Source organism: Scylla paramamosain, chromosome 3, assembly GCF_035594125.1.
Source record: "Scylla paramamosain isolate STU-SP2022 chromosome 3, ASM3559412v1, whole genome shotgun sequence".
Lineage (NCBI taxonomy): Eukaryota > Metazoa > Arthropoda > Malacostraca > Decapoda > Portunidae > Scylla > Scylla paramamosain.
Genome location: NC_087153.1, coordinates 30,920,522 through 30,943,589, shown reverse-complemented (window position 1 = coordinate 30,943,589; position 23,068 = coordinate 30,920,522). Strand labels below are relative to the sequence as shown.

The following is a 23,068-nucleotide window of genomic DNA, read 5'->3' as shown; positions in this document are numbered from 1 at the left end:
TCCCGACGCCACTTCACCTCGCTAATGTTTTGTTGTGACGTCACGCTCGCCGCTTCCCTGTCATTTCACAATCATCATACACATTGACAAAATGTTCTCTTCTTCCACACATATTTTTTCTTTGATCTAGTATTTATTTTCTTCAATGTCCTGATTTTTTACTCAATTATTGACTTTATATATTTTCTTTTAAAGATCTGCACGAGTTTTGTTTTATTTCACTACCATAACATTGCCTTGATTTTTCTTTAATAATATTCTGCATTTTTTATATATGGTTCCTATAGCTCAGCATTAATCTTCCCTATATTATGTACGTAAAAATCACAGAAACTTAGGTAAATAAGCTGCATTGTATTGAAACATTTGTTGAATTTAATTATCTCTGAAAATCATCCTTTGTTATCTTTCAATAGCCATTCTTACATTTATTTTTAACTTGTTGTAGTCACCACCTATATGAAAATAAAGTAAATATTTTTGATATATAATATTACAATAAAACACCACCAAAATCTCATGACACATGTAGACATACGGGGTTATTGAGTTCATTTGAGAGGTCACTCGAAAATTCAATTTTGAAACATATCTTTTTTCATTCATTACTTAATACTTATTTCATAATTTATTTATTTGAATGTTAATGCAGTGTAAACAGGTGTAAATCCGTGAGGTGTGGAGACTGGCAAGGTGGCCGGGGTGGCTGGCTGAAGCTAGCTGCTTGCGGGTCCTCCATGTTTGTGTTGCCTTTTCGCGACGAGCCCCCAGCATTACACACCCGTTCATGACTGTGTTAGTGTGACTTGTCGTGGCATATTACCCACTGTACTGTACTCCGAGTCTGCCGTAGAACATTCCGGTGCACTTATGGACGCGGAAAGCCACGGTGTAGTGCCAGAATAAGGAGTTGTGAGGGATAGCTTCTGTGGCGGCTACGTAGCGTCTGTATTTTGGTGCCCCAAAATGAGACCTGAATAGGGGCGTTCTCTCCCTAATCCGTCACTGCTGCATCTTTCAGCCGAGACATTTAAGGAACTTTAAATTGTAGAGGTTATGGAAGTAACCTAAGGCCTCATTTTCGAAATTGTGCTTATATCTGGACAAAATTATACTTTTTTTTATTGTGATCTAGTCAGTGAAAAAAAAAAAAGGCAGTGAAATTAGTGTAGAACTTAAACCGAATCTACTCTAACGTAGCCCTCAGATGAAAATGTTAGTGTTTACTTCAATTTTAATCTGAAACTTAATTACTTACTGGTTGGCTAATGGCAAATGCGACACTGACAAATAGATCTAAGTTGTGGTGTTGGTTGAGATGCTACTCAGTATAGGTGACATTCCGGTAGAATGCTTTTTGAAGTGTTTGATAGTCAAAATACCACATCTTGAACCTGGACGGTTTTACATAACAACGAATTGTATGGACACTGAAAGATTTGAAGTACTGGATCACTCTTTGCTGTCAGTGATGTCTTTTAATATTAAATTTTAATTTTACGCTGCACTATTTTGTTAAGCTTGAGGAGCCACATCAGAGTCAATGCATGGTAATGAACTAAAGGTAGGAAAGTCAATAGTGGTCTCAGCAATTTTCATTAACCATTTCAGTTGATCATTCAGCAAGTTTTGAGATTTCTGTATGTAATCAAAACCAAATTCCAGATGACCAATATTAGAAACAGTGATGGTGGTGGTTTTTAGAATATTAGTAAGCTAAATTTTAGCTCTACAATTATACGACAGTTGCAGGTTTTTTCCTTTAATGGGAATGCTAGATAACCATGAGTGTTGCATGTTGTGTGTCAGGAAGAGGCTTCGTAATTACCAAGTAACAGTGGGTCCATGTAAACCACAATACCCACTTGTTTCATCATCATTACTGCTTAATTACCCAGTGACAACAAACCTGTGCAAATCACAACTTCCACTCCTTGTATTTTCATCATCAGTACAAGTGTGTTGATTCAGTAAGGGTTACTTCACTGGTGTAAATTTGGCCGGTTTTGTATTTGTTCATTCACACACATATTCTTTCAATTTGAAATTAAACTTCACATACTTTTTATCCATCCATTAGTATTGTTGAGTATGCATTAGGAATTTGAGTCCAAGTAGGTTGGCTGGCAACATTATGGTTCAGGTTTCAGGTGTGCCTCCTCTTTACAGGTGTCACCATTAGTCAGCAAGCTCATATCAAATCATCATTTCTGATAATAGATGTTGGTGACGTTGGTGTTTATTAATGATTTTGCTATAGTAAATGTTTGCATTTTGCTTTGTTCATAGGACACCATACAGAGTTCCTAGCCCCTTCTCTCCTTTCCTTTCAGTTGCCTCTTTCAACATACAGGGAGTACAGTGCTAGTATTCTCAGCCTCAACCACAGAACTGGTAGGACTAAGGCTACGGCCACACTGGCGTCAGTTGTGAGTGAGCATGTGGGAGGGTGGGTGAGTTGCTGTAATGGGCTGGCTACACTGACAGTGGGCAAGTGGTGGCCATAGCCTATTTGTCAGACATTCTCTGCTCTGCTGTAGGCACTTGTGGTTACAATATTTTAAAATTCTTAGTACCCAAATTTTTCTTGTTACTATGGATGAGTATACTATCAGTACCTAGTTCATTTTCATTTGTTAAGGAAATAAGTGATTTGCCAATAGCCAACTAGCCAACATGCCAATTGCCAACTAGCTTTCCGTAAGGTGAAACTACTGGCGTATGTATATATGTGACGACAGATGTAGTGCAGGGTTTTGATACAAAGTAATTAAAGGTTTTGTTAAAACTAGCAGTTGAGGACATTGTTTCATGATTAATGGTAATTACTATAAACAACGTGATGCATTCCCCTTTTGGCCCTACTTTAGCAAACCAAATACATCCCAAATGATTGTTGTGAATGAAACTACCATGCTATGTCCATGTTGGACAACAAACTGCCTGTGCCAGTTGAGTGACAAAAGTCAACCAGCAGTGCTTCTCGCTGTGACCTGTGGGAAGCTGCAGCTTTCCCACACCCATTCTATGTCAATGTGGCCATATCTACAATGCTCCCACTTTTCTTGCCATTGATGGCACTCACCTGCTCACTCGCAACCACTATTTGTGTGGCCATAGCTTAAGAGTGTGAATGATGTGTGTGTGTGAGAGTGTATGGTGCTTTGTTATGGCCACCCCATGTGGGATTGTAGGCCTGGTGTATAGGTAGATAGATAGAAATGTTGATTGCCTCTGTTTATTGCATAAAACTTGAGTGTTATATTATTTCTCAAAAGAAATACATATTTTTCAGCTGACTAGAACTTTCTGCAAAACATAAAAGAGGCAAAGGGAAATAATATATATTTAAGGGAAAATAAGATCCATTAGGAAAAGTACTGGTAAATGTATTAATTCTGACAGGTCATTTTTTGAAACATGCAGTTGTTTCACAGAAGATTTAATGCTTTTCAGATGGACATTGTGGACATTAGCTCAGAAATCTTTGTTTTTAATGTTGATTGTTGATACTGCACAGTGAATTGAAAAATATCTTTGCTAAAATTTTGAAGTGTGTCAACATGGTGTAATGCATAAATTGCCTAGATCACCAATAATCAATCTGAAAGTCAGTGGCATTCATTTCAAAATGTGAAGAATACGTGTTCAAGTGTGAAAAGATGTGAAGAAACGGAAGTGAAGGGAAATTCAGTGGTGTGATACATAAAGAAGTACAAGAGCAGAGTGCACAAGCCAAATGAGTAAAGTTAAGGAAGCCAAGATGGACTCCCGCTCCCTGGAGAAGCGGCTCTCTGTGGTGCGGGAGACTTCTGAGGATATCCAGGCATTGTCTCGGTGGTGTCTCCAGCACAAGAACCACCACCATTCAATCATCCATGCCTGGTCCAGGGCTGTTCGGAAATGTGAGTGTATATTGTTGAACTTACTGGTGTAAATTCCCAGAATGGATGAACATGGAAGAAGGTGACAAATGTGTGTATGAATGAAGTGGTATTAGAAGTAAGAATATAAAAACAACTAGAAATCTGAAGTGTGGGATGAATAAACATGATGCATAGATGAGGTAGTGATGTACTGTACCTATGGAAGCAAAGCCTTCATTGGCTGGGTGTATTTATAAGTTCAGAAGAAATGTATAGAGTTAGAAGATTACAGAAAGGCAAGTAATGTTCTAACTCACAAAGGCAAAAGAGTTCAGAGAGGGAAATATAGGAAAGACAGTAAGACTCACATTTAATTTATTTTATTTTATTTTATTTTATTTTATTTTATCTTCTCTCTTTTGCTGAGATGACTTCCATGTAGGAACTCGACACAAATATATTTAAAATTTTTCTTTTAAACACTTTCCCTAATTATGTACCCAGTGAAGACTGATGGATGACACTGCATCACTTAGTATCCAAATATTAATATACAATAATCTTACTGTATGGATTTATAAATGTTTTGGTGCTGTAATTAAAGTCAGCTAAATTTGTACTTTATATTCAGTTAGACTCCATCCCCATTCACCTGACTGGCCATTAGTGATGTTGAAACATTCTAAATAGATATACCTAATTGAGATGACTAGTAAGTAGCATGTTAACATGTTAAGGTAACCTTGAGTGTCTTGCAAAGGATTCAGCCCTTGACAACACAATCATAACATCCATATTAGGTACCTACTGAGTGAGAGGAATTTAAGCAAACTGTAGCATACTAATGGTTACCACACTCAGCCCACAATTCAAGAGGTCTTTGGTATGATTCCTGGCGAGATAGACAGACAGTCACCTCATGCCATTGCTTCTGTTGCCTAGCAGTCCTTAGGCACTGTACTAAATCCTGGAGAAGTGATCCTGTCCTATGAATGAATATAACTTCCATCACAGCACTTGTCTGTGGTGCCATAGCATGGGGAGGCTTGGTTGTTAGAGGAAATTTTCTGTTTGCACAGAATACCTAAAAAGATTAAACATGCACATTGTTTCTTATTATGTTAGTGGCATAACCATTGTTTTTCAACCCTTTTAGTTGCACCCCCAATGGGGACCGCTGGTAACAATTGAATTTGATTATTTTGCAAAGGCTTTGAAATTCCTTTTCTTCCTTTCAATATCAATATGCTTTACCTTTGGTCTGTTACAATGACTTCATTGGAAATCTCCCAAGTGTGTGCTCATGTCATAGAAATTCATGCAATTATTATAGAATGGTAGATACAGAACTAGTTGACCCACGCTAATTCTAAAGATGACATACTATGAACGTAAGGCTTGTAACAACCAGATGGCAACTCAAAGTTTTATTTTATGTTGTGCAAGTATTGTTATTCTGTATGCATTAGTATGTCTTGTGGAATCTTCACTCATGGACTAAGTAGAATACCTTTAGCTTTTCTCCTGTTATGTATACCAGTTGCAATACCTGGAACATAGCTGTGGGCAACTTCATATCCTCTGAAGGGTGAGGTACTAGGAGGGTCCTCATCTCCTTCATTCTGCCTCCTGAATTACCTTTAGTATTTTGCTTATAACTTGATAAAACCTGAAATTTTGAACTTGAAATGAGTGCCTTACTTCTGGCACATCACCACCATGGGTGGTTTTCAGTTACAGTACTGCCAGATTCTTGCTCACTACAGCAAGCCTCATTTTTTTGTCGAGTTCATCTAGCCATGTGATGTAAGATATTATGGTTGAAAATCAATATTAAGTCTGTGAGAACAGTACCAAATAATCTAAAAATTTTACAATTTTTATAATTTACTCCCATAACAGTGTGAGTCCATGGGTATCCTTTAATTCTCATTAGCCAGTGACTCAAGCTCACACCTGTGCCTCAGCCATTCTTTGACATGCAATTCACCATGTGGATTCACCAGCATGTGGGGTATGACCGTCCAGTGACAACACATCTCAGATTCTTAGCCAATCAGTGTTACACTACCACATAACTGTGTAAATATCCTATTTACAGCTGTTGTCTTTTCAAACCTACAATCTTGGGGTTACTTTTCTGGTTCATGATTACTCAGTATTTCAACAAGATTTGAAGCTTTGGCTAATGAAAGTGATAGCTCATTACCTGGTGAGGATGTTGTGGTTTATATGACTCCAATACCTCCTGGGATTCAAAATAAGGCAGTTTGGTACATTCATCGTCAGTGGTGAGACTGGTGATGTGTCATACTCATAGATGGATCTTTTTAGCATCTGTATTCAATAGGTGCTGGCAGGCTGAGACTGTTGTGCCAAGCCATCCTTGGGATTTCATAGTGTAATGTTTTTTTAATTCACACTGATCTGCATGCTAATTGTGGAAAATATGAGTGCAACTGATATAAATTAAGTCAACATTATTAAAAAAAAAGTATGGATGGGAACTTATCATTGGTTATTATTGTGGCACAACAAATGTTATCATTTCAAGACAAAAAAAGAAAAAAAGTAAAGGTGAAGGGTATCAAATAAAGCAAACTCAGTCTTTGTAAGTTTAGTAATTGACAAGTAAAAGATGGAAAACTTGGACCATGTTTTCTTGAAACTTGTCCAGTGTTGCTTATGCTGTTATGGAAATAAAGCCCACACACAGCCTATAATATTCTTTGGATTCTAAAAAGAATACAGACAAAAATACTTAGTTATGTCCAGTTTTGAGTGAGTTAAGAGGAAAACACTTTTTTATTTATATCAAATATGTGCAGTATCTACATAGGCACATACGTGTGTGTGTGTTGCAGCTATTTCTCCTCTGGAATAAGATGGATTTATTCCCTACTTTAAGTGACTCATTCACAGTTTTGTTTTGTCTTCCTAGTCATTACTAGTCAAGTGATATACTGTGGTCTGTTGCCTAGTTGTTCTCATGAGGAATTTGATCCTTTCACTATAGTATACTGTAAGTGTTTCTTATTCAAGTTGATTTTTTTCATCTCATGGGTAGGCATGGAGGCATGAGCTATGGTGTGGATGGCTGTAGTGAGGTCATCTGCAAATTGCTCTACAGGGTCTGGGATGTGATTTGGCATACCAGATGATGAAAACTTGTTTAAACAGTGGCCTGTCAGCTTTTCATTTTCCACACTTTTTAATGATCGGTGCAACACTTTCCTTCCTTACTACATGAAGATAGTTCCTTTCCTTACTACATGAAGAGAGTTCCTTGGGTTTGGTGGTCATTCAGAAGCCCTAGCACAGGCATGACTTGGACATTCTGTCTGTCCCCATTCATGATGAGGATTAGATCCAGTCTGCCTCCACCTATGTGTGTATGGCTTGCAGCTCACCAGGCAGTACTAGCACCAGGGGGTCAGCAAGCACATGTGTGATGTGTTGTCTTAGCTGGTTCATGGTAGTCTTCCCCACAGCTTGACTAGCAGGTGATAAATGTTAAAGTTTCCATTCAGCAACACTGGTCATCCATTACTGTTTTCTAATTGAGGAAGAAGTACATACAGTATTGTACACATATTGATTCCAGGGGTGCATAATGCATAGAGAGTCCTCCTGCTCTCCTAGGCCTTGAGGGTAACATGTCAGGTTGACAGGAATATTCTTCCTCACTAGTGTGAGGCTCCATGAACCCCCTTGCTGGCAGTGTTTTTGGAAGAGTTGGTATTGTCCAAACTTCACATCTGATATGTCACTCACAAGCATTTCATGCAGGAGACTGCTGGCTTTGCTGACCAAGCTGTAAGTGTTCCTACAGTTTTGGTTTGTGATATGTGTGAGTGAGTGGGAGGGCTTGGATTCCAAACGATTAACTGGGTCCCTGCCATTTCTCACTTAACCCTTAACCTTGCTCCTTCCTCTCTTGATTGATGTATCGCTGAGATGCCTTGAGGGTATGGCAAGGTGATGTTTTCACTCTGGTGCCTGTTGTGTGAGACATGTTCATATCATGTTCCTTCCTCTTTTGGCTCACATGATGTTGGAGATCCTTCATTGTCATGGAATAGTGTTTCCATCATAGCAACTGTGATGGAGGATGTCAGTAACTGTGCCAACATGATATCAATGCTGGCCATATGCATGAAGTGCACAGATATTATCAGGACCTGAAGAGCTTGATTTTTCTGTGAGGCATGAGCTGCTGCTTCTCACTTCACAATGCTTCACTTCCTTTTCCAGTGTGATTGATACAGAGGGCTTAGATGCAGGGGTGGTAATGCTGAGGGGGCCACTTCAACTCGGGTGGGTGGAAGATGCATCTCCACCTTGCCAGTAGGTGGGATGATGCTGGAGATGTCATGGGAATTGATGGCTGACTTATCTAAGGGTGGGAGAAGACAATAGACCCAGGTGGCCTTTGTCACTGTACCCTGAGGCAATTGAGGTGTCAGATGACTGGAGAGCAATTGTGGCAAGCTTGATTTGAAATGAGTCTCCCTAAGTAATGGTGGGAGGAGGAACAGGTGGCAGAGACCTGGGCAGAGGTTTGAGACCCCAGAAGACAAATGACAGGCCTCATGGGACACTTCATGCTCCATGCATTGTGCTACTCTTGGCAGTTGGTATACTTGAGTATGCTTTTGCCTTGATATAGGTACATTCTTTGCATACCTTGGTGTCTTGGCTTTCAATGCAGAGACTGCATCTCACCTTGTAGTTGCACTTTGGAGTGTTTGGCATGTGCCACAGAACTTTGGCTTCTTGATGAACCTATCCACCTTGTACTTCCACACCACTGGGAAGCAGATATATAGTTGTCACCAGTTCCTACTCCTGTATGGTTATTATCTGGTTTTTAGGCCTGTCTGTGCAGTACTACCCATTCCTGTTGGCCCATAGAACATAGTAGCCCATAGTGGTCCTTTAAGTGGCTCAGAAGTGGACACTTGTGATCTCATGAACTTCATCACAGTGCCTTGATGTGGATTATCCACTTCTATCAGGAACTTCATCATAGCTGTGTACCAGGTGACAGTTGTGGTGGTTTTTGCAGTCATTCTGACTTGCACTGTTGCACTGACTTGCACTGGTGTTGATGATCATCATGAGGGAACACCCTTGTGAAAGACAAGGTGAAACATTTCTTAAGAAAATCTAGTTTGAATTAGGCACAACTCAGCATTAACCCATTCCCTGTGGCAGGGCAGATGTATGTACTACTAAAAAGAAAATCGTCTATATATAGACGCTGTCGACTTTCATTCATAAATCTATATATAGTTTCCCTGCTAGTGGGCATTCCAGACTGACGTCTATATATAGACCCTGCCGCAAAACTGAACAAAACATTTGAATCTATATATAGATCTTATTTAAGTTTGGTTGGTTATATGTACATTGATACATTTATATGAAGGTTTAGAGTCACTCACACTCATTGCAAAGGCAATGTCCAGGACTTGTGACCTGGATGTGGTTTACCCTCCCTCCCTCCACTTTTTTTTCATTTGTTGTACGTATTATTTTTGTACTTATTCAGTTTTAGGCAAAGCTGCTACTGTGTGGTATAGTTTGAAGTATGGCACAACACACAGTGTTAGCTGACACACATCACAGCTGTATATGCTTCTTTTCTTCTTTTTGAGTAGAGCACAATAGGCACACTGTCTTTGGACTTTTTTATCACTATTTTCATCATGGGATCCTGTCTCTACAATGAAATGTCTTCCACTGAGTCATGCTGGACATGGCCCAAGAGAGAGATCACCACTAGGCTTCCTTAGATGGTAGATGTCACCAGCATATTTTGAGATTATCTCCTCAATCAACTGTAGCTTGAAGTCAAGGAAGCATTTCCATCCACCATTTGCTTTGTAAATAACATGGCAGTTAAGTGATGCAATGTCCAGCAATCTGAGAAATATTTTCTTATAATATTTCTTCACACCCTTCCAAGCTGATGTTTGTATGGAGATTATTTGGTCCATTTTGTCTATTCTAGCCTTGTGATGTTTCCTGTATTTGATGCACACATCTGGCTTACTTGCTTCCCTGCTACTGTTACCTCTTCCATAGAATCCTCATATACTGTGCTTAGCATGTTGACTTATTTCTTATCCCTCCATTTCATGTGCATCATTTTATGCTTGTACTGTACTACAGTTTCACCTTTCTTCAGAATTTTTTATTTAACTTCCAGGGATAGCAGTTTTCTGTTGGATCTCAAAGTGCCTACTCCATCTGTTTTGTTGTCAAGAAGAATTTCAAACAATTCTGGTGAGGTGTAGAAGTTATCAACTCCCAGAATGTAGCCCTGATTCAGTAGGGACTGCATTAGTCTCAAAACTATCTTAGTAGTCTTTGTAAGTGTTTCCACTTTTTCATCTGACAAGGTTTCTATTTCAGTCATATTTTGTTTTCTTTCCTGTGTAGTCTAAAAGATCCCAAACATAGCCAGTATCAGACTCAGCTAAGATATAACTTTCTATACCGAATCTAGCTCGTTTTAGTGGAATATATTGCTTCCACTTTAGCCTACCTTTCCAGAGCAGGAGAGACTCACCAATGCTTACATTTTTGCTTTGGAACATAAGATGACTTGAATCTTTGTATGAGAATATCCAGGACCTCCTTGAACTTGTATGTAGGGTCACTGTTATCCTCATTGTCAGTGAAATGCAGGTACTTTAGGAGAAGAGCAAATCTGTCTCGATATACATTTTCCAAAAAAAGGAGTAGCAATAAGCTGATTGATAGAGTGATATGAATAGATTGATGGCTTTTTCACAATTCCTTGTAAAAGCAGCAATCCAAGGAATGCATACATTTCTCCATAACAAGTCTCTGCTTTTTCTCTTCATTTTACCCTTTCTCCTTTTTTCATCACAGACTTTTGCTGCATACTTATTGGTCTTTGATACAATGTGATCCATCAATTCATCATCAAAAAAAGCATGAAATATTTCTAAAGGTGACTGGTCATCTTTCTGGACAAGTTTTACACCACTATCTCCCGTAAAGGGAAAAGGCTCTCTGTCAACAGCTGATTGACTTTGCCAGTTATATTGAATATCATCAGCATCTGTTTCTTCTTCAGCATCAGACTGGTCATCTGGCTCAACCTCAGACTCTGATTCTGTATCAGTGTAAGTACTGACAGTAGATGAATCAGAATCATCAAAATCATCCAAAAAATCAGCATCTATATCCTCAGCTACCAAAGCTGTAATATCTTCTGGCTTAAGAGGTCTCTTTCTCCTTCACATGATAGACTAATAATAAAGGAAAATAGAAAAAGGCAAAAACTCTCAGTGTTAGCTGATGTGAGTAGCACATCCGCCACCGACAAAGCACAAGCGGTGACTGTCCTTGAGAGGCAATGTCGGCAAGTGTCAGGGGATTTGAGATGCCAAATACCGATTTATTTTCTTAATTTTGGTAGTAGTAAGGAATCGTCTATATATAGACCATGCTACAATCTAGTGTGGTCAAATGAGAGCAAACATCTATATATAGACACGCCGACAAAAAGTCCCAATTTCGAAACGTCTATATATAGATCCTCCGCCAGGAAGGGGTTAACACAGCATTGTGTCTCATGACTGTGAACTCATCACCATCATTTCTCCACTGCCCCACATATTTCAAACAGCCCATCAGGTGTTGTGGTTATATCACTGTCATTATGGTTATTGTCAACTGTGGCTACTGTTCCCAACAAATCCCCTAATCTTCACATCATCACTTCATATTTCTCTGTCCTTTGTTTAGGTAGCTTTGCAGCATGTTCTGTGTGCACTACAAGGAGATGTTTCCACACATACATGAATGACATATCAAGTACACTGTGGCTATATTTATTAATTTACATACAAACATTCCATTTCACATCAACTTTCACAGTACCACCACCATCCCTCCACCAATAATACCCAATTTCCCAGCTACTATAACAGTGTCATCTTGAAAGTTTGTAATTGAGATTATAGAATCACCTTTGGCCCTGTTCACTCTTACACTGATGACTCTATCTATCCAGTGCTCAGTGCCACTTATCAGATGACCAACTCAGCAAGAATTAAGCAGCTTATATAAACAATAGGCACAGGACACTCATTTTTTTTTTTTTTTTTTTTTTTTTTTTTATACAGTATAACCTCTGAACATGAATTTAATTTGTTCAAGCAGGAAATTCATATCTTGAAAATTCATATTCAGAACAAATTTTTTCCCATTAGAAGTAAAGGAAAATAAAATAATTCCTTTCAGCTGCACCAATAATGTGTACAGTATTCACAATCAAAGTAATTTTCTGAATAAAGATGGATTATTCCTTGTAACCAACATTGCTGAAAATATTATATGGGAAAATATTAATGAAATAATAAATAATAAAGACAGTAGATAATAAATAAGGAAGGATGATCACCCAAATATCCTTGTGCGTCATACTTTCCATCTCTCTCTCTCTCTCTCTCTCTCTCTCTCTCTCTCTCTCTCTCTCTCTCTCTCTCTCTCTCTCTCTCTCTCTCTCTCTCTCTCTCTCTCTCTCTCTCTCTCTCTCTCTCTCTCTCTCTCTCTCTCTCGCCAGAGACCACTGGCATCTTTCCTGGCAGTGGGGAAGGCACAAGAAAAGCAGGAAAAGAACACACTAATAGTAACATAAGTCTTGACACCACATGAGATGCAGCACATGTAGCAACAAGTCAGGCAGGTGAATTGCTAGCAAAGTGTTGCTGAACAGTATGTTCTTAATAGAATTCTGGGAAAAAATCTTCTCAAATCCCCATTTTGTATATTTCCATACATATCATCAAAACAGGCTCAAGCAACACATTCATGTTTGGATGAAAATTTGTATTCGGGATTAAAAAAATGTGTAGTAGAATCTCTAAGTCAGCCTAATTGAAAGGAAAGCCAAACCAACTTATCCAAACCCAGCATTGCATTTAAATTCCTTGTCCCCAACGTGTTCAGTAAGCTTCCCAGCAGCATGCTGGATATCCAGGCTGTGCACTGTTACCCTGTCAGTTCTTTCTTCTATGTACCATTTGTAGACGGATTCATCCTGTTGCACCATACTTCCTCTATGCAAATCCTTTCCCTTCCCTTAAAAGTGTCCAACTTAACCAATATCCAACTTAAATCCTTAGTGAGGTTTTACTGCATTTGTATGGTGTTTGTATTCAGAAAAAAACTGTATCCAGACTTATTCATCTTCAGAGGTTCTACTGTATAAGTTTCAAATGGAGCAGAGCAAAATCAGTCTTGTGTTGTCCACTACCTGAAAACCCAGTTCCTACATCTATGTACTTGTCACAGCCTTCCAGGTAACTCCCTTTATTATCAGGCACATTAAACCCTTCCCTTCCTCTACATTTAACATACCTTGGCTGTCCTCAAATATTGTCAACAGTAAATCTCTTGCTAAAACAGCTTCCATGAAGTTAAATGTGTGTTTCCAATATTTTTTTTCCTTCGCTCCCAGTTGTTAGTTCCATGTGGAAGCCTTTTTAATCCTTGTGTGGAGTTCAGCCCTCATGTAGCTTGTGGGAGGTTCCACTTATACAGCTACAATAAGCAGGATAGAGGTAAAATCTTTTTAACTTATCAACTCCCCCATCTTTACCTAATAGTCTTGAATCTTTCATTCACTGTTAACATTGCATCTTTTGCTGTCTTCTTGTATTACAGGACATCATTTGTTACTGCTTTTCTGAACTTGCAGACTGCATGCTTACCCTATCATGAATTTTCTGCATAAGATTTCCTATTCTTTTTCACCATTATTTTGCCTATCTTACCAATACACGAGTTAATCAGTTAATCTTTTATCTTCACTGTTTTATCCCTTTAACTCAAGAACTCTGCCAGTCATTTAACTTTAATTTTTTTTTTTTTTTTTTTTTTTTTTTTTTTGTGTGTGTGTGTGTGTGTGTGTGTGTGTGTGTGTGTGTGTGTGTGTGTGTGTGTGTGCATTCCAAAGTAAACTCTCATGAGGAACTTGTATCAAACACCTTTCCTGTATCCTGATACACACAGTTTATTCAGTTCTGTCATGTTTCCTATATCAGTCACTTAAAATAAAAGCTTATTAAGTTACTTAAACATTATTTCTTTCTTTGTTTTTTCTCTCATTCCCTCAAAAATCCATACTGTTTATTCATAATTATTCCTTTGCTCTCCAGATATTCTAACCATTGTTTCATGTTACTTTTTAAAAATTTTGCTCATTACCTGTCTTATTTATTGGTACTTGTCTGTAGTTTAAAATTTTCCCTACATTTTTTTTTTTTTTTTTTTTTTTTTTTTCTGACATTAGTATCTGCTGTCTTTCATTCCTTTAACATCCTCCCACTTTGTATTGAACATTCAATTATGTCATATAGTGGTTTAACCAGCTGCTGTTTGCATTCTTTTAAATTGCATCCTGACATTCCAGCTGGTCCTATTGGTTTCTCCTTTTCTAAAGACAATTGCCAATATTTACTGGATTGATACCTGTCTTCACCAGATTATTGCATTGGGGCCATCAGAGTTATTCAGCTTTATCATTTTTTGTTATTATTTTCCTTATGAAGCATTAGTGTATCAGTGAAGTTTTTTACTCAGACACTTTTTTTCCTTTAGGTCTTATCCTTGAAGATTTCATTCTAAGCCACATTTCTCTCTCTCTCTCTCTCTCTCTCTCTCTCTCTCTCTCTCTCTCTCTCTCTCTCTCTCTCTCTCTCTCTCTCTCTCTCTCTCTCTCTCTCTCTCTCTCTCTCTCTCTCTCTCTCTCTCTCTCTCTCTCTCTCTCTCTCAACATATATGTTGTTAAATCATTCCCGTTTTCCTGTTTCTCTTTTGACTTATAAAATGAGAAGCTTATTTAGTTTTTGCTCATATTATTTATAAAAAAATCATAATTCTATTGAAACATCACTCACTTTTGTGTGTGTGTGTGTGTGTGTGTGTGTGTGTGTGTGTGTGTGTGTGTGTGTGTGTGTGTTTACCTAGTTGTTTTTACCTAGTTTTGGTTTACAGGAGGGGAGTAATCTCATAGTATCCTGTCATTTTATCTATCCAGCTTTGTCTTAAAAGTATGGACAGTTAAGTCATTGACAACGTCTTCACTGAGTTCATTCCATTTGTTCACACTTCTATGAGGAAAATTATACTTCTTGATGTCTTTTCTACAGTTAACTTTGTTCAGCTTCTTACTATGCCCCTTGTACTCTGTGGGTCTAAATTTATAAAACATTTTTTGTCCACATTTTCCATACCATTTATCATTCTTTAGATGTTTATTAAATCTCTCTCTCTCTCTCTCTCTCTCTCTCTCTCTCTCTCTCTCTCTCTCTCTCTCTCTCTCTCTCTCTCTCTCTCTCTCTCTCTCTCTCTCTCTCTCTCTCTCTCTCTCTCTCTCTCTCTCTCTATTTTCAAGGAAGGAATTTCCAACATTTTTAATCTCTCTTCATAGGCTGGTTGAGTTGCTCAACTCCAGAACCATCTTAGTGACTGCTCTTTGTACTCTTTCTAATTTTACAATATTCCTCTTTGTATGAGGAGACCACACCACTACCACATATTCCAATCTTGGTCTTATCATAGAAATCAACAACATTTTTATCATTCCTTCATCCATTTATGAGAATGCCATTCTTACTCTTTTTAACAAATTCATCGTCTCTCCAGAAATTTTTATCTGTGTGTCTGTCTGGAGTCAAATTTTCAGTGACTGTTACTCCTAGATCCACTTCCTTTTTTGACCTTTTTAACTTCACACCATCCATCTCATAATGATATTGTATTCTTTTCTTACTCTTACCAAACTCCATTACTTTACATTTACTTAAATTGAATTCCATTTGCCAAGATTTACTCCATCCATTTATCTTATTTAAATTATCTTGCATTACCATACAGTCATTTACATTTTCTACCCTTCTCATCAGCTTAGCATCATCCACAAATAAGTTCATATAACTATCTATTTCTTCATTTATGTCATTCATATATATTACAAACATTATCAGTCCCAACACCGACCCCTGTGGGACACCACTAGTTACTTTCATCCAGATAATCCTCCATCCACTCCAATCTTTCCATAATTTTTTTTTATCTTCCATAGCAATCTTCAGTGTGGGACTTTGTCAAACACTTTCTTCAAGTTTAAGTAGGCACCATCCACCCATCCGTCTCCCTCCTGCACAATATCAACTACCCTTAAATAAAAGGACAATAAGTTCATGGAGCATGATCTTCCCCTCCTAAATCCAAATTGACAATTTACTAAAACTTTATCTCATTCCAAGTGTTCCATCCATCTTTCCTTTATTGTTCTTTCACATAGTTTCCCTACAACACTAGTCAAGGACACTGGTATAGATAGATGAATAGAGACTGTGTGTGTGTGTGTGTGTGTTAACAAGACTATGAGTGTATACATATGGTGAATAAAATAGGAAATTGTGTTTTCAAATTATCAAAGTACCTAATGAAAGAAATTTTTAACAACATTACAACAAATATCTTTTTATCATATTATGGTACAAATAAATTTGATGTATTTCTCTCTCTCTCTCTCTCTCTCTCTCTCTCTCTCTCTCTCTCTCTCTCTCTCTCTCTCTCTCTCTCTCTCTCTCTCTCTCTCTCTCTCTCTCTCTCTCTCTCTCTCTCTCTCTCTCTCTCTCTCTCTCTCTCCCTCCCTCTCTCTCTCTCTCTCTCTCTCTCTCTCTCTCTCTCTCTCTCTCTCTCTCTCTCTCTCTCTCTCTCTCTCTCTCTCTCTCTCTCTCTCTCTCTCTCTCTCTCTCTCTCTCTCTCTCTCTCTCTCTCTCTCTCTCTCTCTCTCTCTCTCTCACACACACACACACACACACACACACACACACACACACACACACACACACACACACACACACACACAAAGAAGCAAAGAATCCTAGCTAGGAGAAGCAGACCTAGAAAAGAAATTATTCACTTAATTGCTGCTCCCCATAAGAAAATAATAAATGATAAATGAGGATTAGAATTCCAAATTGGAAAGAATTCCATTTGGATTGTGAATACCACTTTTGTTGAGGTTTATTTCTGGATCTCTTGATACTTTTCTCTTGAACAGTCCATCACAGGAAGGTGGAAAGCAGAGTCAGACAGGGATTCAGAATTTCTGTCATTGAATGCAATCTGTAACTGAAGTGAATTAATGAGACAAAAACTTATGATTAGGTATTCTGCTTGATAAAGCTGCTCGAGTTCAATCCCTCCTTATAAAATGGTCCACACAAGTGTAGATGTGACACCTGTATAGAGGGGGGAAATGACAAAGATGACATAAAACATTGATTTCATGGAAGCTGTATTGGCGAGAGATGAGACATAAGGTTTGAGTTCTCATTGTAGAAGAGGAAGACTGTTTAGTGTCACTGAAAAAAAGATGAGATAGGAGGGTTTAAGTCAGGAACATAGATCAGTGAAGTACATATTCAGCAACATAAGGTTTGTGTTGCCTTCTTGAGGATTTCTATAAGTTTAGAAGTTAGGCATACTTCTTTGCATGAATTATTTGATTCTTCCTGACTGTTTATATTCATAAATGGAGGATAGATTATCAGGAATTTATGAACAATAGAAAAAGAGTGGATGATAGGAAAGAGCCCTGTTGACTGCTGTAGAAGGACTTTAAAAAGAAGCAGTGGCCATCTAGTACTTCAATGACCAGTCAGAAAATTGAGAAAGAGGGATAGATAGATGAATAAAGACTGTAAGAGGATAGGCTAGTTTAGAAATCAAAGATTTATGCCAAACACTATTAAAAGCTTTTGACATGTCTAGACAGCAGCAAAGATTTAATAATAATCATCCTCTATGAAGGTGTGGGGAGTTATTGCAAAAAAAATATTCTTGGATCAAGAAATCATGAAATGGGTGCTCCACTCTATGAATAAAGACAACTGTTACTTAAAAAATAAATAAGTAAACTAAAATAAAGAGATTTTGCTGTGCTGGGGACTTACTAACCCCTATTGATATGTATTCTTATTCTCCAAATGGTGATGGAATTCACAGGTGCAGTGATATTCCCTCTTGTCATAAATCCAATGAAAACTTTTGCATACTGCACTGTGAGCATTATATAGGTAGCTGTGGTATGAGATGGCAATTGGTATGAAAACTGTTAGCTTTGTTTTTGAGATAGAGAGATGTCTGAATCCAACAATCTAATCATTGTTATTTGGACTTCTTATGGTCATAGTCATCCCTAAAGTGGACCCTACACGATCAATATTATTGACACAATATATTGACTAATTTTTATTGTGCAATAATATCAAACTCTTTTTGATGTCTTCAATATATTGTGTCATTCTTCAATACCATCCCTTCACTGTCAGTGATATTGTACAATACAGAATATTGCGCAGTAATATTGATCGTGTAGGGTCAGCTTAAGGAAGGCTGTCCCTTGTGGAAAGTTCTTTGCACAACTTCAGGTATACTGCTGTCCTCTGAAACAAAGATCCCCACAGATTTCAAACATCTGTGAATCTTTCCTTCTCCCTTTAGAACACTCTTAGGTCCACTATTTCCCCATTTAGCAAACTAAATAAAAATGTCTGGCTTCTAAGTTTCCATGTCCTCTTAAATGCTGTTCATGGTAAGCTGTGGTGGTTACTGCAAAACTGAGGCAAAGCATGGGGCCACATTTGGGCAAGCGTTCAGGAAGGTATAGTTATTCAAGCCAATACAAAAAAATTCAGTTTTTTACTTACTGATATTTGGAGAATTACCCAAGAATGATCAAAACTGTAGTTTTGAAACTACAACTTTCATGGGATGACAGTAGATAGACCTGAATTGTAATTAGTCTTGAATAGCATAGCCTAAGTAATCCAAGTTTTTTTTTTTTTTTTTTTTTTTTTGTGTGTGTGTGTGTGTGTGTGTGTGTGTGTGTGTGTGTGTGTGTGTGTGTGTGTGTGCATTCACATGCATTTGTGGTGGTAATATTCAAACTACTGCTGTAATGACAGGTTCTGAAGCAGATCCCATATAATTTGGAATTAGTCTAACAATGGTATCATTACCAGCAAGTGGGCCATTTTGTATAAATTTCTGAGCTACCATTTTCAACATGAATTGACAAGGTAATTTTTCCTCCACACAGCTAAGGTTCCCCATCGGCTGACTCTTTTTTATGTGTGCAATGACATAGTGCAAAACAGCAGGAGGAAGAAGATACAAGACCTGGTACAGCACTTTGCTACAGCCATCAAGGAGGCAGCACCTCTAGTCAGGTACACATTACATAACTGGAGGAAACTATACATATCCTGTGTATAGTCTCTCTCTCTCTCTCTCTCTCTCTCTCTCTCTCTCTCTCTCTCTCTCTCTCTCTCTCTCTCTCTCTCTCTCTCTCTCTCTCTCTCTCTCTCTCTCTCTCTCTCTCTCTCTCTCTCTCTCTCTAGGAATAATTTATTAAAATTTGAAATAGCTCATTGGTTACCTTTTCATGGTAAGAAAGGACATACTTGAAAAAAATTGTTTTCTAAGTAGTTTGCTTCCTCTTTTCCTGGCCCCACCTTGTATGTACGGCATGAACTTTTTGTTACAGAGATGAGAAGATCCGGCCAAAGATAATCCGTATCTTCAACATTTGGGAGGAGAGAGGTGTTTATGATGCAAAGTTTGTGTCTGAATTAACAGAAATTGTGGAGAATGTGGGCACTGTCAATGCCTCAGAGAATGAGGTCGTGCTGTCTACTTTTCAGGTAAATTTTGTCATAGTATTATTTTGATTGTACATATATTTCTTCTTCCATAAGAACTTTTCTGCTTTGTACTTTCTTGTTATCCTTCGAATTACGAAGAAGAATCTACATTACTCATCATTACTGAAGGATCTTTGTGTTTGTGCCATACGACCCTGTTGTGGACAGTTAATCTTGAAAGTTACACAGTAGCATCAAGCATCCTGGCCATGGTTTAAGTCTTAGTGTATATTTGGCACAGACAGCCACCATCTTAGAGTACTGTGGCCATCCTCTCCTCATGTAGCCAATCAATGTATCATTGCTTTAGCATTACTTTTAGCTTGCCATTCTTTCCTAATGTAGCCAATCAATATATCTTTGCTTTATCATTACTTTTAGCCCGTGCAGCTTGTGGAAGGGATCAGAGGAGTGCTGGCTCTCACCAAAACTACTGAGTCCATGCTCACAGATTTTAAGAACCAAGACTTCTCTCTTACTGATGAGGAGATCAATCAACTACGCCAGACTGTCAAAGGTGAAATGCAAGGTTGACCTTATTTCTAATTGTTAATCATCATACAGTTTTTAATGATTACCATCAAAGTAAAGGGAATCTTGTGGATTAACAAGGGAAGTGTCAGAAGAGGTGAGATATAGTTATGACATTGATTGTGTATTGCAGAACGGGGAACCAGTCGGGAGCGAATGGAGGAATTTGAAGAAGCAGTGATAGCACTGGAATGCTATCTGGCTGCGGTGCAGAAGGAGGTGGAAGAGAGGACACAAGTAGTCACTCTTCTGGAGCAGGCAGAAATTTTCTATGAGACCCAAAGAGGAGAAGCCAAACTGGTTGCTAATGTAAGTAATCCTGTGATAATCAGGGTATTGTCCTGCACATTTTGTTATTTCAAGAAATTATTTACAGGTTATCTCTTTCATACTCAAAAGTCACTTCATTATAAACATAATTCATTTTTTGTATTTTAACTGCAGTAAACCCCTCAGTATAATGATCTAGTTAGGGGAAACCACTGACATTAATTAAAGGTGAAAAATAGAAAAAAATGGTTAGATTCTCCCCTCCCACACTGAACTTCATTTGGTATATGAAGGGGAAGTTTGGTATAAAAAAATAACCTCAAATAATATAAATTTTGATAACTCATGCATTGGATGTAAATTATATAACATATACTTTATTTTGGTATAAATAAAACAACTAATCTTATGGACAAATGTTTTTACTGTGCTCAAATAAAAAGAGTACATTTCATACAAACAAGTAAACAAAATTATGTACTTGCTGTGCATTCATACCTACATAGGAGCGCAACAACCTTCCACTTCTAGTGCCGCTGCAAGACTGGGGCAATACTTATAAAAAAGTTGTAAGAAGTAACCATAATTCTACTCATAGCTATGAAAAATTCATAACTTTGTCATAAGGACTATGGGTTTTTCATAGCTTTGATTGATTTAGTTATGACAGATTTTGCTAGCTGCTACAAATAGCATAGACATGCACCATATTTGATGGCTTATAAGACCTGCCTTAAAAAAAAAAAAAAAAAAAAAAAGCCTCAGAATATTAGCCTGCATTTTATAAAGCCAAGGTTCAGCTTTGAGGCAGTGGCTAGTGGTAAGTCTGTGGCAATGTCCCATCCCTGATTGCCTGTCAAGTGATGTTGGAGACCATGGAGTGCCATCAGTAGCCCTCAGATCAAACCGCAAATATCTTCACACATGTAAACAAAATGATGATCATTTCTACACCACAATTTTTTTTTTTTTTTTTTTTTTTTTTTTTTAAGGTAATATTGTATAACAGATTGTAATTCACATAAAATAACACCAGTCAGGAAGAAATTATGTGACGACACTTACATTGCATGTACCAAAACAAACTCATGGTCAGTTACACACCAAACCTAGTGACACATGCAAGATTCACTGTGTTCCTTATTAAGGTGGCATTATTCCTTGAGGTATGACATGAATGGAACAAATTTATTTTCATGGATTTGAATTTAATAAAAAACTACAATCATACTAAATTTTATGATGAAAAGAACAAATTTATTTTCACACTTTGTTTTAGAAATGTACTGAATATTTCAAACAAAAATACATTCTAGAGAATAAGGTAAATCTATTTTCACACATCCTTATGCTTTGAAAATGTAATAAAATATCACAAATAGAATTATGTGTAGAATCATAAAAAAAACTTATGTACAAACTTTATTACCCCTATGGGCTCTGACAATGTCACTACCTACCCCATATTTGTTTACATCTCACAGGAGGATTGGTCTAAGGACCAGTGTTGGTATGCCATAGCAAATATTTAAGTTTTTAAATATAAAATATTATGATCTAATAAGGATCTAAATATATATGAGAGGGCTTCAAATGTCAGGTGAAGTCCCTCACTTCATATTCAGAGCTTAAATCTCTCTCTCTCTCTCTCTCTCTCTCTCTCTCTCTCTCTCTCTCTCTCTCTCTCTCTCTCTCTCTCTCTCTCTCTCTCTCTCTCTCTCTCTCTCTCTCTCTCTCTCTCTCTCTCTCTCTCTCTCTCTCTCTCTCTCTCTCAATGCCTGCCCAAACTGGAGTTCATCTTATAAGCCCATGTGTCTTATAAGTAGTCAAATACGGTATATAAAATATAATTTAATTGACAGAGAAAGGGATTAGAAAAGTAAAAGTATATATTACATATTTTTTTCATGCCTGGTATGTAATAATTAAGCTGTATCTCTCTCAAATAGAGAAAATTAGTGCCTAAAACAAGATCTGCTGTCAGAGGGCAGCCTCTTACATAAACAATAACAAGCAGTCACCACTCAAGCACCACATTTGTATCACCGCAACAACACCAACAACAACAACATGGATACAGCCTGGCCTGCTGTGTCCATCCCCAAGAGGAAAGAAAACCTAAGTGGTCTCTAAATGAGTCTTGCCACTTATTGAGGCTATATAAATAAAGAGCATCTCCAGAGAGCATGCTTTGTTGGTCAATGTTGGTTGCAGAAACACAATTCACACCAAATCTGACTAAAACAATACCAGCATAGTTTAATCTATATCTTTTAGTGAGTTCAGCTCACTCAGTTCATTGAGAACATCTCTGCTATCACAAAATTCCCTTGGTTTGCACACATGGACTTGTTGTTCCTCAGCCATGTTGGTTGAGGCAGTGTGTGTGGGTGTGGTGTGTGCTCACCAACACCACCACCACCCCACATTCTCCCTACCTCCTTCCCCACCTGCTGCTGCTGCTGACCGAATGTTCTGCAACATTTACTGACCTTTGTTCAATAAGTCATGTAGATTGTCAATAAGCCATATTATGTTCGATAAATGCAAAATTCACTTTAACAGGGTTCATTATACTGAGGGTTTAGTGTACTGAACTCATTGACTTTAAAGCTGCTCAATATTTCTTGTGCA

General features: G+C 37.8%; 1 protein-coding gene across 3 annotated transcripts in view; it reads left to right on the top strand.

Moving 5' to 3' along the window:
* Positions 1–678: 678 nt before the first annotated feature.
* LOC135093635 (regulation of nuclear pre-mRNA domain-containing protein 2-like) overlaps positions 679–23,068 on the top strand; it is a 24,782-nt gene continuing 2,392 nt past the window's right edge. The window contains exons 1-6 of one of the 3 annotated variants that reach the window (XM_063993076.1): positions 679–795; positions 3,457–3,905; positions 19,030–19,159; positions 19,477–19,633; positions 20,015–20,150; positions 20,298–20,473. In XM_063993076.1, coding sequence (XP_063849146.1) covers positions 3,740–3,905; positions 19,030–19,159; positions 19,477–19,633; positions 20,015–20,150; positions 20,298–20,473 — 765 coding nt within the window. In that variant the 5' untranslated portion in view covers positions 679–795; positions 3,457–3,739. Of the gene's footprint in view, positions 796–2,244; positions 2,395–3,437; positions 3,906–19,029; positions 19,160–19,476; positions 19,634–20,014; positions 20,151–20,297; positions 20,474–23,068 lie in introns of those variants that run through there. The other 2 variants (XM_063993085.1, XM_063993094.1) reach the window with 2 other exon arrangements.